At 54.1% G+C, this 15,035-nt stretch overlaps 1 protein-coding gene across 4 annotated transcripts in view; it reads left to right on the top strand.

Annotated features, from left to right (window-relative positions):
• Positions 1–13,667, top strand: part of BCL11B (BAF chromatin remodeling complex subunit BCL11B) — a 90,990-nt gene extending 77,323 nt beyond the window's left edge. For all 4 annotated transcript variants that reach the window (XM_036841303.1, XM_036841301.1, XM_036841302.1 and 1 more), the window contains one exon: positions 11,483–13,667. In XM_036841303.1, the coding sequence (XP_036697198.1) occupies positions 11,483–13,548 (2,066 nt within the window). In that variant the 3' untranslated portion in view covers positions 13,549–13,667. The remainder of the gene's footprint in view (positions 1–11,482) is intronic.
• The last annotated feature ends 1,368 nt before the right edge of the window (positions 13,668–15,035 follow it).

Genomic DNA, 15,035 nt, shown 5'->3' with positions numbered 1-15,035 from the left:
GGAATGTGGAGACTTCTGTGGATTTAAGGAAAGGAAGGATGGAGGCCTGCCTCGTGAAGGAAGTCGTGAATTACAGAGAAGGGAGACTTCCTGTGTCAGCCAGAATGTGTGTGTGAGATGTGCTTGGCGTGTGTACACGTGTGCACACGTGTGTACACACCGGCGCTGAAGCACCCAAGCAGCTCACTGTGTGATGGGTTTTGCCTGTTTATTTCTTAATTCACTCTTTATTTTTCCATTAAGTGATAAGGATGGTTTGCTCTATGCCTCCTCTTCACGTTCTCTGCTAAATTCCCGTCCCCAGAATTCTAGAATCCTCTCAGAAAACCCTATACTGCGGGGGAGAGGGTTGGGGGAGTACATACATCTCTCAGTCCACCAACACCCACTGGAAGAGTGTGGGTCCTTTTCAGAGAAGTCTACAGAAAGCAGATTTCAAGGGAGTCTGACGATGCATTCATCTATCTCAGGGAAGACATTATCTCCATCGCATGTGGGAGCCTGGTGTAAAGGGGGGGAACTGTATAAAGATGATCTTGAGGAGTGCACTGTAGTTTTCCAAGAATGCTGTAAATGAGTTGCCACGTGTAAAATCACTCTGTGTGTCTTGCCTCTGGCTCTTCCATCTGACTAGCACACACCACGGTTCTCACCCTGCCCCGAGATGCCCCCTCCACAGTTAGCGGTGTTGCTTTGTTTCAGGGCTGGGTGGCTGTTTCCTGAGCCTGAACTGCACACCTGGTGTGACCACAGAATCGAGCAGTTGAAGTCAAGACTGTTTGGGGGAAATCTGGGGTGTATGGGGCCTGCAGCCGTAGTTCAGTTTTCATACTTCCCCGTTCCCCCAAGAGTCTGGACCACCCCATTCCTGAAGGCGGGCTTCTCAGCCGTGGGTGTTCAGATAAGAGCCTTGCTGGAATAATAGAACTTCTGCTGGAGAGGGTGATTTAGAAGCCATCTCGCTTCCTAGGCTAGTGATCCTCATAGATTGGACTTGAAGTTCCCTCTTTGTGTTTTCCACCCCCCAGTTTCATTTCTTCATACACTAGGGTTTCTTAGTTTGGGAAGGGCAGGTCTGGTCTGCAACCAAACTCTCCGAGGGGTTTACCTCCATCCTTTCGTTGTACTGAGATTTTGTTGTACTGAACAGTTCATGATTCAAATAGACCTTGAGTGTGGGCTTGAAAATCTTCATTTAAAAAAAAAAAAAATCAAAGTTTTCATTGTGATGGAATTTGCAGCAATGGAATTTGGTCTCTCTCCAGCTCAGTTTCTTTGCGTGTTTTCAGAGCCTACTCAGATGGATCCCGCATTGCCTCTTCAGTTCCACATCCAGGTCCTCCCCTCCGCGAATCTTAAGATCCCACCTCCATGCTTTTGTGCCTGCAGTTTCCTCCACTGGGCACACACTTTCTGTCCTTTCTCTGCACAATGGACTCATTTTTCCTTCTGAGCTGAGTTCCAGGGTCTCCTCCTGCGAGAAGTCCCCCCCCCCCCGATCCTCCCAGGCTGTCAGTCTCTCCTCCTCTGGGCCCTGCACCGTGTGGCACACCCTTTCTTAGTGAACTAGTGGCCTGAGCCCTTCCTGCATGCTTGTGGAGTCAAGAGCCTCTTGCCCTGGACTGCAGGCTCCGCGTGGGCATCCCTCCTGAGCTCAGTGCGGGCCTGGCAGACGACACACACTGCCTGCACGTGTAGAGTAAAGGTAGGAAGGGAGGAAGGAGCAAAGGAACAGACGTGTGGAGAAGAGCCTCTCAGCTTTTGCTCCAGTGGTACGGTTTCTGGGTGCAGATGTAGTGTTGTGCAGACCTTGGGTGTTGTCCTGAGGGGCTTCCTGGCTGTTTAGGAGGAGAATGAGAACACCGAGAGCGGGGCATCTTCTTCACGTTTACGATTTAGCCCTGGGTTTGGAGGGTGAGTGTGGGTGAGTGAGGACAGCCCTGCACGGGGAACCCTGCAGAACGAGCAGGGGATGCCTCGGATGGAAACACTCTTGCACAATTCTCCGCAGGTCCTTGCCTTTCTCATCGCCTCTCCTATCTCCCAGGCCCTGCCTGCTTCTGCAGCCAACAGAGCTGCTTTCTCTTTGGTGCCCCCCGAGGGTGTTCACGCAGGGCTCTCCACCCCGAGTGCCTTCCCTGCTGGATCTGGGCCAGTGCCACTCTCCCTGTGTCTGGCTTGAACTCACCTCCACACGGTGTTTCCTGCCTGCCTCTTCCCTGGATGCTCTGAGGTCACTCGGCAGATCCTGCTCTGCCTCAGAATCCTTTGTGTCCACAGCTTAACCCGCCCCTGCTCCCCCCGACCCCCACCTGTGGCTGATCCCTCCAAGTAAGTAGGTCCTGTTGTGGTCCTAGCACTTAGCACATGGTGACCGGATGGATGAGTGAATGAATGAATGAATGAATGGGAAAGGGATGTCCCTAGACCATTTGGGACAAGATCAGATTTCCTTGGGTTTAGTAACTTCCCAGGATGCTGCTTTTACTCTGCTGGGGTTCTTGTGCCCCTGGCTGTCTAGGGGGATGCTGGGGCCTCGGTTTGAGGCTGTGGTGAAGCCTGAAGGCCCAGTCCTCCAGCCCGAGGTAACTCCAGGCATCGGAAGCACAAAGCTGACCTCTGCCGCAGGGACGCTCTCAGGGTGAGTGGACCGCAGCGGGGTGAGGTTTCTTACTTGTGGGGCCTCTCGATTCTCAGCCAAGCTCCACGTGGCATTTCCTGCAAAGAGCCTCCAGCTTGCGGCACCGGCCAGCTCGCTGGTGTGCTCGGGGGCAGGTGGAATGGTGTGCTGCGGCTGGTTCAGGGCCGGTTACGGCGGAGTTTGCAGGCCTAGCGGAGGGGCAGCCGGTGTGTGTCAGACACGACCCAGGCCCTGGGCTCAGACCCAGCCGTGAATCTGGGCTCTGCGACCCACAGGCTGTCTGACCCGGGGCCCCTCACTTAACTGTGATGAGACTGAGTTTCTCTTTTATATAAGATCTGGATTAGAGCCCACTTTCCAGAGTGGCTGTGAGCGCCCACAGGTCCACCTCTGGCACACGCAGTGGTACGTGAGTCAAGCCCACCAGAGTCAAAGGCAGGTGATGACAGCGTGGTGATCAGTGTCGAGCAGCATTCCCCCAAGGCTGTGGGGATTCAGAGGGGGCTACGCTTGGGCTGTGTCTAAGAAGATGTTTTGCAGGGAGAGGAGGAAAGGCAGGTATTCCAGGCAGCTGAAACGGCAGGTGCAAGGAGGTGTGAGATGCACGGGCAAGGAGAGGACCAGGAGGGTGGGGGGCCAGCGCGTGAGTGGGCAGTGAGTCCGGCTGGATCCTGACGGCTGAGAGCCTGGTGCTTCCTCCGGGCAGCAGGGGCCGTCAGGGCTGTGATTTGGGAGGGCCGCTGGCCCGCTCGCCCACTCTGCCAGGGCGGCTTAGAGGTGGATGGGGGCGGTGGCGGAGCGTCTGGGTTCTTTGGAGTCACCTGGATCCCAGCATCCTCTGGTGGTTGGAACACAGCCAGCGGAGAGGCGTGGGCATGCTGGGCGGAGTCCTGCCCAGCGAGCCCGGGAAGCGGGGTCGTGTTGAGTGCTGAGCTGGGCCCTGCTCCAGAGGCGGCCTCGCCTGGAGGGCAGACTGTGCAGCCTGGGAAGGTTCACCCAGACCTGGGCAGACGCCCTTATTCTGCCTGTGATGACTTTAGCCACGCTGACCACGGGGGAGCAAACAGACAGAACACAGCTAACACAGGCACCGGCAATTCTGAAGCACGTGTGCGTTCGTCACCCTGCTGGTGGCCGGAGTTGCGGCAGTGGGCAAGATCAGCTCAGCCCCGGTCCTCAGGGAGCTTGGAATCCAGACCAGATGATGAATTTTAAATAAATAACCCAAGGCCGGTCACGTGGCCTCCGACAACTTACTTGCGGTCTCTGAGCCTTTTATTGCTCCTGTAAGTGGTCACGGGCAGAGAGTTATCCTGAGACTACATGGGGTGAGGCAGGTTCTAAACCCCAAAGTCAGCCAAGCCCTTGCATGCCTTTCTCTCCCAGCACCTTGAACTTGGCCCTGGCAGCATTCAGACTTTTCATGAAATAATTGAGAGGGTTATTAGGTGCTCTCGTCTCCCCCTGGAATTCGAGAGCTGCATCCCTCGATACCAGCAGAATACCTAGTGGATAAAGGGTGCCCAGCTCCTACTTGTTCAATGAGTGAATGAAAGGCAAGTGCAGGCATTGCTCTCAGCAGGACACACCCTGCTACCTAGTCCACTCAGCCCTATCTATCTTGGTCCCCCCCACTTAGTGGGCTTATGTGAGCTGGGATCCAGGGATGGCAAAGAGGCAGACGCACACTCTATGTGGTGGTAATGGCTGTCTGGAGCTCTGGGTTAAAGAGGATTCCGAGGCCTGGTGGGGGAGTGTGGGGATGGATTGGCAATGTCTGCCACGGGCATTGGCGGAGGGGCAATGGCTGTGTTAGACTGAGGCTGCCTCAGCACTTCATCAACAGGGAGACCATTTAATAGTAGTAGTAGTGCTACTGCTGTCACCACCAGAACCAACACCCAACAAAGGGCATCTATTACTTTTCCATGAGATAATTGGCCTGATTTCACCAAGTTCTTGCAATTCTAGCCGAGAACAACACACCTCCACATTTCACTAGCATGTGGCTGGAACGAAAGGTAAGATCCCGAGGCACACACAACTGCCCTGTCTCCTACCCTAGGGTCCCTTGGCTTGGGAGGGGCCCAGGTCTGCACCCTTTCCTCTTTTGACTAAGCTTTTATCTAGAGCACAGCTGGCTGTGTGGCTCTGGGCTGATCACCTTATCTCTTCCAGTCTTCAGTTTCCTCATCTGTGAAATGGTGCTGATGACAGTTCTTGACCTTGGGAGTTGTGAGGACAGTTCTCCTTAGCTACAGGCAGCTCGTGTAAGGGTTTAATGATGGTTTCTTGTTACTGCTGTTATTATCGCCTTAGCTCCACCTTCTCTCTTGCAGAGGCTGAGGTTTTGTTCGATAGGATGCTTTCAGAACAAGCAGGGATGCTTATAGATTTCATAGGTGACTGTGCTCAGAAATGATATGAACACGAAACTTACAGAGTTCCCCAAGGAAACCAACTGACATTTTCTTTCTGGGATCATGAAAGGGAAGACAGTCTTTAAACTAATAAGGGGTCTACACATCTAGAGATAATAGTGACAATAATGATTAACATTTTGGCACTGAGGAGATGGCATTGCTAGTGGGCATAGATTCTGGAGGAGGATTGGGTGGTTGGCCAATGAATCCAGCCCTCTCCTTGGGCACTGGGTACCCTAAAATCCAGAGAGGGGAAGGGGCCTGCCACAGGGAGACCCTGGATCTAACAGCCTGCCCCAGAATCTGGCTGCCGGTGTCTCATGACCCCTTCACCAGGTCCTGAGTGGCACGTTGCCCTGTAGGCTCACCTGCTCTCTTAAACATCTCCACTCCAGGGACGAGGCCCGTGGTGGACCCGACTGGGCTCCATGAAAGGGTAATCGATGCCCTTCACTGGGAAGACACACACAGTGTGACAGGAGGACCTTTTCACTGTGCAACAGGCCCTGACAAGTGTAAAGAGAACGATCTCAGGTGGTGCTGTGGGGGGCGGGGCAGCTGGGATGGAGCCAGGGCTCGGGAAGCCTGAGCGGGGACATGGCCCTCCCCTTGCTGGCTGGGGGACTCTGCTTCTCTGAGCTGCAGCACCATCACGTGCCAGCAGGGAGGTGGTCCTTGCCTGGCCTCCCTCAGCGGTCGTGTGAGTGACGCTGAAATGCGCTAATGGCTGTGAAAATGCCAAACCAACTGTCAAGTGCTTTGCAAACTGTAGAGGGCCACGTGAAGCCAAGACCCAGTTCTTTCTTCAGTGTCCAAGTGTCAGGACTCTCATTTTTGCCTCCAGCTTTGGGAGGAGAAAGGCCCTGGCTGGTGATCACCCCAGGCCCTGCTTGAGCTGGGAGGTGGTGTCTGCTTGTGGCTTCTGAGTAGCCGTGAACCACTAAATCCCCTGCAGGCAGGAATACCCTTCTACTGGGTATCACTTGGCCTTAGGAGAGCCCTCTTAAATTATTGCTCTCAATTATGGCCTTTTTATTGAATAATAACTCAATGAAAGGTGTGCTTTTTATTGAACATCCCTGATACCTTTATTGGTATTATTAGAGTAACCAGCATAATAAGGAAGAACAATTATTTAAATGCTCATTAAAAAAAGAAAAAAAAAACTACTACTAGCAGAGGGGGGGCGGTAGCACTTCATTGCAGGAGCCCAGTTGCGTGTTTGTTCCCAAGAGTCACGATAAAAAATTATGTTTCCTCAACGTTTGCAAGTTTCTACTTCCCTGGAACCTCTAATGCATTGGGCAGGCTGCATTAAAATTCCTCCATGGGAGAGGGTGTGGAGAAAAGGGAACCCTCTTGCACTGCTGGTGGGAATGTAAATTGATACCGCCACTATGGAGAAGAGTATGGTGGTTCCTTAAAAAACTAAAAACAGAACTACCATATGACCCAGCAATCCCACTCTTGGGCATATACCCTGAGAAAACCATAATTCAAAAAGAAGCATGTACCACAATGTTCATTGCAGCTCTATTTACAATAGCCAGGACATGGAAGCAACCTAAGTGTCCCTTGACAGATGAATGGATAAAGAAGATGTGGCACATATATACAATGGAATATTACTCAGCCATAAAGAGAAACGAAATTGAGTTATTTGTAGTGAGGTGGATGGACCTAGAGTCTGTCACACAGAGTGAAGTTAAGTCAGAAAGAGAAAAACAAATACCGTATGCTAACACATATATATGGAATCTAAAAAAAAAAAAAAAAAAAAGGTTCTGAAGAACATAGGGGCAGGAGAGGAATAAAGATGCAGATGTAGAGAATGGACTTCAGGACACAGGGAGGGGGGGGAAGGGTAAGATGGGACGAAGTGAGAGAGTGGCATGGACATATATACACTACCAAATGTAAAACAGATAGCTAGTGGGAAGCAGCTGCATAGCACAGGGAGATCAGCTTGGTGCTTTGTGACCACCTAGAGGGGTGGGATAGAGAGGTTGGGAGGAAGACACAAGAGGGAGGAGATATGGGGATATATGTATATATATAGCTGATTCACTTTGTTATACAGCAGAAACTAACACACCATTGTAAAGCAATTATACTCCAATAAAGATGTTAAAAAATAAAAAGAAAAGAAAATTCCTCCAGGGTTTTATTACTGTCAGAGTTACACTGAAAGGCATCCCTGAAACACCCACTGCCAGGTACAAGATGGATAATAAAAAACAAAACATGCAAAGCCCAACCATAACATGTGCGTAGTGATGTGTGAATTTTATAGGGTGTGTCCACATGCGCGATCTCATTTGCTCCCCCAGCCCTCTTTGGAAGCAGATATGTTATTCCCACTCTACTGATGAGGAAACAGAGGCTCAGAGAGGTTAAGTGACTTGATCAACATCACTCTGCTGGGACTGTCAAGGTGGAGGTATGAAGTCACGCTGCTGTCCAGGGTTCTCTTTAACAGAGATCACAGGGAGTGTTTCGAATTTGAGAAAAACACAGGGCCTCCCTTGAAAGCCAGGAGAGCAAAAGAAGACCCAGTGTGGGTTTCTGCCAATGGATACCAAAAATGTCTGAGAAAGGAAAAAGGAAGGAAACAAGACACGGGCCCTGGGTTCTGAGTCGCCAAGCCCGATGTAGTGATCCAAATGCAGCTGACGTTTCTAGGCCTCTAAGCCAGGTTTGGCGTTGCTGGGTAAGTCGCTTCAAAATAACCTAGGTGTCGACCTCTCAGTTGGAATGTCGGCAGCCACAGGGGCAGCGTGTCGGGACGTGGATCCTGTCTGGGCCACCAGCAAAGTCGGCACGTGGTAGAGCTTCCAGCTCACCTCTGGGCAGGTGGCCCTGAGCTCCAGGAGGGGGGACAGCCCTGAGTCCGAAGCAGCCTTCTCACCAAGGGTCTTCCGCTGCATTTAAAAATGAGCCATGGGTGACTGTGTGTGTTGGGGCTTTAAAATATTTAGTGAGTTTTTGAACAGAAAAATGTTCCGAGCGGCTCTTCAAAGGCTTCCTGACATTGTTCTCAAAAGTGAGCAGCCCCAGTGCTCAAGGCTACTTCTAGGTAAGAGATAACCATGAAGTGGTAACATGGAAATGAACATTTTATTTAAAAAAGAAAGTTACGAAGGAGAGTGGAAAGTGCGTTGTCTAGGGAGGGCCTTTGAGGGCTGGGAGATTTTAAAAACATCGGAAGCTGTCAGATCCTGGGAAGACTGGCACCTGCAGTGAATCTTGCCATGGCGTGGAGAGAAGTGTGGGAGCCAGATGGGTTCAGGCGTGCGGGAAAAGAGCTTACCCCGGCTTGACGAGGGACCCTGGAATCCTATTCAAGGGATACACACAGAGCTTTTCTCCCCCTGATGGTGAATTCCGGACAGTTAACTTCCTCCCGGTTGCTCCGAGTTAGAGTTTTAGCAGTGTTTTTTGCTCTTTGTTTTTTTTTTTTTAAACAAAAAGTGGAAACATCTGAACTCTTTAGGACATGCAGATACATGCTTCTCAGCAGCTGCCGTTTGAGTTAAAAAACATATATATTTTAATTGGCCATTTCATTCCTGGCCTGCCTGAGAGTTTTGCATTGTCTTCTGATACCCACATTCCTCACGGGCAGGAGAACTTTCTAGAAAATGTGTAGCCATCAGAAGAAGAAACAGGAAGTGCTCTGGAGAGACCCAAGGAAATGAAGATGATGAAAAAAGAGACTGGGGGAAGGCAGGCGGCCCGTCTTAAAAACCCGAGGAACCAGAGCAGCTGTGTGCAGTAACTTGGTCAATGAGAGTGGCTGGAGCCGAGGTGAAGGGTACATCGTGCTCCTTAATTGCAAGATCTATGACCTTGTGGGAGGTGGTGCTTCATTTGTGTTATTAGCTCCTGTGTCAGAAAGGGACTTTTCCTTTATCTTCTTATTTATTACTTATTCTGCCTTGCTCCAGAAAAGGATTTGAGGAGGACTCTAAATATTGTGGCTTCTGGCCAGCTTTCCCATGAGGCTGTCTGAGGGGAAGAGTTCTGTCCCCCACACGCGTTAACTAATAAGCCAGGACAGGAGATGGTGCCTCCGAGAAGCTGGCGCTCTCTGCCATAGCGGGGTGGCACGGAGGACGGGAAGACTGCGGTGTCCGTGTGGCCTTACCGCTCCCGCAGTGAGGACCACGGCCGCCCAGGGCCTTGGGAAGGAAAGGCCCCGTTTCCAGGTGGGGAAATTCTCCCCAGGGGCTCCAGCATGGGGAACTGAGTTACACAGACATACTGGGAGGAGGAAGTTACCCGGACACCCTGGAGAAAGAAAATTGCCTCAGAAGTTCTCCTGGAGCTGTGTTTAAAAGTGAGGTGAAGCTGACCTTCGGAATTCTTTTTTCCTTTTTGTCCTCCCCGCCTCCCCCCACCTCTCCTGGTCTCCTCACTACCAAACACACAGACACATGTCCTATTGCACACGAGCGTGCAGTGATGCCCAGAGACCACCAGACCTGGAGGGCAGGTCTTGGTTTCCAGTGGTGGGTGATCTGGCCCAGTTGCTTCTGTGTCTGGGAGAATCTCCACCCTGCCCCCCTGCCCCCTGGACAGCCCGCACACACTGCATGGCTCAGGGAGGTCCAGGCCCCTTGGACCTTGGACCTTGGGAGAGGTCAAGTTTAATTAACCTGTATGGAACTCGGGACGTTTGGTCCCAGAGCCACTTGGATTTTACCGCTAAGGGTGAAGCCCCCAAGAAACATAATTCGTGGCTGGAAAACCAAAAAAATTCGTCTCTGTACGGGATTTCAGAAGTCCTTAATCTTCCAGGGAGTGGCTGAGATGGGGATTGTCTGCTCCAGCCCGCCCCGCTGTATGCCCCCCTCCCCTTACTGATACGGGGTATGAAAATTAACATGCACATTTGGCTCCACCAGGGAGTTTGCGGCTACCGTGCTTTATCAGCGTTAAAATCTTCCAGGTACAAGAAAGTTTGAAAAAACAAAAAGGGGTATTTCAAGATCTCAGCCGTGATGTTGTGTTCCCTTTTCCTTCCCCGGCCAGTGAGCAAATCTGATGGTGGAAGGCAGGACCTGCCCACACCTGTCCTGTTCACGTGAAGCATTAGGAGAAGAGGTTCGGGCTGGAGAAGCAGCCAGTTTCACCCGCAGGTTGAGGACATTGGCCAAAAAAGAGGTTCTGGTTGGAAGGTCCGGGCTCCATTTTGTGATGACCCTAATGATGGATGAAGACAGGGACGCTTTGGCTCCATGCCACCAGCGTCCCCTAAGACTGGCTCCCGATGTCACCAGAGCCAGTTTGTAACAAATCCACACTTGCCACCATTAATCCTGACTGTCCTGTCATATGTGACATTCTTTCACTCAGTGTTTCTGGCAAAGGACCTCACCCCTCCCCCTCCCCAGGGGTCTCTGGAGGCCAGATTCCACACTGTGGTTAGGGGTGTGTGTGTGTGTGTGTGTGAGGCCAGGAGGGCAGTGGTGGGGGGCAGCTGTCACCCAGTAGTGATGTTCATGACATGCCGAATGCCTTCTGTTCCTACGCATCCGTGTTTAAATTTGACAGCGCTTTCTGCACGGACCCTGGTGTATGAAACCCCGGGATTTCCTGTAGTTAAAATCCCAAATGATCAGAGGTATCAGCCGTTTCTCTTAAAATGTTTGCAAGGCGATTTGGTTTGATTTGTGCTTCTTAGAACTTCCTTGGATCAAAGATTGCCTAGTCAGTGACTGGGGGGGGGGCGAGGGGAGGGGGCAGTTTTGCCCCCCAGGGAGGTATGGCAATGCCTGGAGAGATTTTTGATCCTCATGATTGGGAGGGGAGGGAGTGCTACTGGCTTCTAGTGGGTAGAGGCCAGGGCTGCTGCTGAACATCCTACAAAGCACAGGGCGGCCCCCGGCCCCCAGGCGGAGAATCATCAGGGTCTACATGTCAGTAGTGCCTTGCTTGACAATCTCTGGTCTAGACCGTGGCCAGTGTGAAGGTAGCCCTGAACGGCTGAAATCTGCCCTGCTATCTTTTATGCAGTCCAGCCTTTCCATACTTCCTATTACTGGAATCAGGCATTCTCACAAACACATCTCCTTTGGCTTCTGAGGCGATGGGCTTAAGGACACCGTATTTTAGGGGCACAGCGGGATGTCTACCGAATTGGAGTAACTTGCTGAGGTCACACGCCTGGTCCGGGCTTTGCCGGGGCCGCCAGCCCACAGAGCAGGCTTCTTCAGCCCCTCTGCCGGGGATCTGCCAGGGGGTCGCAGGCCCGGGCCTGCTCAGAAGCCGTCCCGCTGCTGCCGCCCTCAAGAGCCGCGGATCCCGGGACGCACTCGGCCCCGGCTCGCCTCCAGGTCAGTGGCCCCGTGGTGCGCGAGCCCCCGTCCTCCGCTTCTCACGCTCTCTCTGCCTTTCCGTCCGTGTGTCTCCCCAGGTAAAGATGAGCCTTCCAGCTACATTTGCACAACATGCAAGCAGCCCTTCAACAGCGCGTGGTTCCTGCTGCAGCACGCGCAGAACACGCACGGCTTCCGCATCTACCTGGAGCCCGGGCCGGCCAGCAGCTCGCTCACGCCGCGGCTCACCATCCCGCCGCCGCTCGGGCCCGAGGCCGTGGCCCAGTCCCCGCTCATGAATTTCCTGGGCGACAGCAACCCCTTCAACCTGCTGCGCATGACGGGCCCCATCCTGCGGGACCACCCGGGCTTCGGCGAGGGCCGCCTGCCCGGCACGCCGCCGCTCTTCAGCCCGCCGCCGCGCCACCACCTGGACCCGCACCGCCTCAGCGCCGAGGAGATGGGGCTCGTCGCCCAGCACCCCAGTGCCTTCGACCGAGTCATGCGCCTGAACCCCATGGCCATCGACTCGCCCGCCATGGACTTCTCGCGGCGGCTCCGCGAGCTGGCGGGCAACAGCTCCACGCCGCCGCCCGTGTCCCCGGGCCGCGGCAACCCTATGCACCGGCTCCTGAACCCCTTCCAGCCCAGCCCCAAGTCCCCGTTCCTGAGCACCCCGCCGCTGCCGCCCATGCCCCCCGGCGGCACGCCGCCGCCCCAGCCGCCGGCCAAGAGCAAGTCGTGCGAGTTCTGCGGCAAGACCTTCAAGTTCCAGAGCAATCTCATCGTGCACCGGCGCAGCCACACGGGCGAGAAGCCCTACAAGTGCCAGCTGTGCGACCACGCGTGCTCGCAGGCGAGCAAGCTCAAGCGCCACATGAAGACGCACATGCACAAGGCCGGCTCGCTGGCCGGCCGCTCCGACGACGGGCTCTCGGCCGCCAGCTCCCCGGAGCCCGGCACCAGCGAGCTGGCCGGCGAGGGCCTCAAGGCGGCCGACGGCGACTTCCGCCACCACGAGAGCGACCCGTCGCTGGGCCACGAGCCTGAGGAGGAGGACGAGGAGGAGGAGGAGGAGGAGGAGGAGCTGCTGCTGGAGAACGAGAGCCGGCCCGAGTCGAGCTTCAGCATGGACTCGGAGCTGAGCCGCAACCGGGAGAACGGCGGCGGCGGCGGTGGCGGCGGGGTGGCCGGGGTGCCGGGCGCGGGCGGCGGCGTGGGCGGCGCGGCCAAGGCGCTGGCCGACGAGAAGGCGCTGGTGCTGGGCAAGGTCATGGAGAACGTGGGCCTGGGCGCGCTGCCGCCCTACGGCGAGCTGCTGGCTGACAAGCAGAAGCGCGGCGCCTTCCTGAAGCGCTCGGCGGGCGGCGGGGACCCGGGCGACGACGACGACGCGGGCGGCTGCGGCGACGCGGGCCCGGGCGGCGCGGTCAACGGGCGCGGCGGCGGCTTCGCGCCGGGCGCCGAGCCCTTCCCGGGCCTCTTCCCGCGCAAGCCGGCGCCGCTGCCCAGCCCCGGGCTCAACAGCGCGGCCAAGCGCATCAAGGTGGAGAAGGACCTGGAGCTGCCGCCCGCCGCGCTCATCCCGTCCGAGAACGTGTACTCGCAGTGGCTCGTGGGCTACGCGGCGTCGCGGCACTTCATGAAGGACCCCTTCCTGGGCTTCACGGACGCGCGCCAGTCGCCCTTCGCCACGTCGTCCGAGCACTCGTCCGAGAACGGCAGCCTGCGCTTCTCCACGCCGCCCGGGGACCTGCTGGACGGCGGGCTGTCGGGCCGCAGCGGCACGGCCAGCGGGGGCAGCACGCCGCACCTGGGCGGCCCGGGCCCCGGGAGGCCGAGCTCCAAGGAGGGCCGGCGCAGCGACACGTGCGAGTACTGCGGCAAGGTGTTCAAGAACTGCAGCAACCTGACGGTGCACCGGCGGAGCCACACCGGCGAGCGGCCTTACAAGTGCGAGCTGTGCAACTACGCGTGCGCGCAGAGCAGCAAGCTCACGCGCCACATGAAGACGCACGGGCAGATCGGCAAGGAGGTGTACCGCTGCGACATCTGCCAGATGCCCTTCAGCGTCTACAGCACCCTGGAGAAACACATGAAAAAGTGGCACGGCGAGCACTTGCTGACTAACGACGTCAAAATCGAGCAGGCCGAGAGGAGCTAAGCGCGTGCGGGCCACCCCCCCACCCCCACCCCACGCACCTGTACAGTAGCCCCGTCGCCAAGCGAGAGAATGCTGACCTGACACTTGCCTCCGTGTCGCCGCCGCAGCTCGGCACCCCCTGCGAGCCCCCGGGGCCCCAGGGGAGGCGGCCCTCCAACCTAACCTGTGTCTGCGAAGTCCTATGGAAACCCGAGGGTTGATTAAGGCAGTAAAAATTGTGGAGCCTTTTAACTGTGCAATAATTTCTGTATTTATTGGGTTTTGTAATTTTTTTGGCATGTGCAGGTACTTTTTATTATTATTCTTTCTGTTGAAATTCCTTTAAGAGATTTTGTTGGGTATCCATCCCTTCTTCAGTTTTTTTGTGTTTTTTGGTTTTTTTTTTTTTTTGGTTTTTTAAAAACTCAGTAGTAGCCTGAGCGATGACTCCCGAGCTATGTAGAGGGGAAGCATATATTTTAAATTATAATTTGGGGGGGGGAGGGCGCTGCTTTTTTGAAATCTAAGCTAAGCATGTGTAATTTCTTGTGAAGAAGCCAACACTTAAATGACTTTTAAAGTTGTTTACTTTTTTATTCCTTTTTTTTTTTGTCCTGAAATAAAAAGTGGCATGCGTTTTTGCTTTTGTTTTTGTTTTGGGGGAGGGGGTGGATGAACAGCGGATAACAATCTTTAAAGTTGTAGCACTTTGTTTCAAAATCGGAAAGGAGATGTAGCACTGATGATGTCCCGAGTAACAGAGGCCTTTTCTGTGTTGATTTCAACTTTGCAATCCATAAGGAAACCTTTGAGTGGTGGGGGGGGGGGGGGGGGAGAGGCCCTCAGAAAACTCAGCACTGCCAGAGAAACAGGAGTTTTTGAGGGCTGCCCCTGGGAAATGGCCCAAGAGCATTCTAAAATTGTGCATTCCCAGCAGATCCCGTACTTTTCTCAGAATGTCGGTGGGCCCTGGGATGCCATCTCTGCTATTTGCCGTAGATTCGACTAAATAAAATGGGCTGAGGGTACTTTTGGGGGTAGACGGTGGTGGCCTGCAGTGACACAGAAAGGAGAGAAACCAACGGTGTTCTTTCAGGTTTCTTCTGGCTTGACAGCTTCTCTCTCTCTCTATCACCCCCACCACAGAAATCCGAAGTCATACATTGCTGCCAGTGACAACTGATCGTTTCCCAAGCAGACAAGTGTACTGATGGTGAATTGAGGGAAATTACTATTCTCTCATGTAATGCACACTGATGACATTGTACGGACGGGGGTTGGGGGGGGAGTGGGGGGAGGATCTTGCCAATTTCAGTTCCCTTTTACTGGAAAACGGGAAGAGTTCCATCCGAAGGTGCCCAGCGCTACTTCCCAGGTTTTTTTTTTTTTTTTTTCTATCCCATTAGGTTGGAAGGTACTAAACATTGGACTGTTAAGATTAGACATTTGAATTCTGTTGACCCGCACTTTAAAGCTTTTGTTTGCATTTAAATTAAATGGCTTCTAAA

The sequence above is a fragment of the Balaenoptera musculus genome, chromosome 2 (assembly GCF_009873245.2).
Source record: "Balaenoptera musculus isolate JJ_BM4_2016_0621 chromosome 2, mBalMus1.pri.v3, whole genome shotgun sequence".
In the NCBI taxonomy this organism is placed as follows: domain Eukaryota; kingdom Metazoa; phylum Chordata; class Mammalia; order Artiodactyla; family Balaenopteridae; genus Balaenoptera; species Balaenoptera musculus.
The sequence above is the reverse complement of the archived record's forward strand: the minus strand, read 5'-3'. Positions and strand labels throughout refer to the sequence as shown.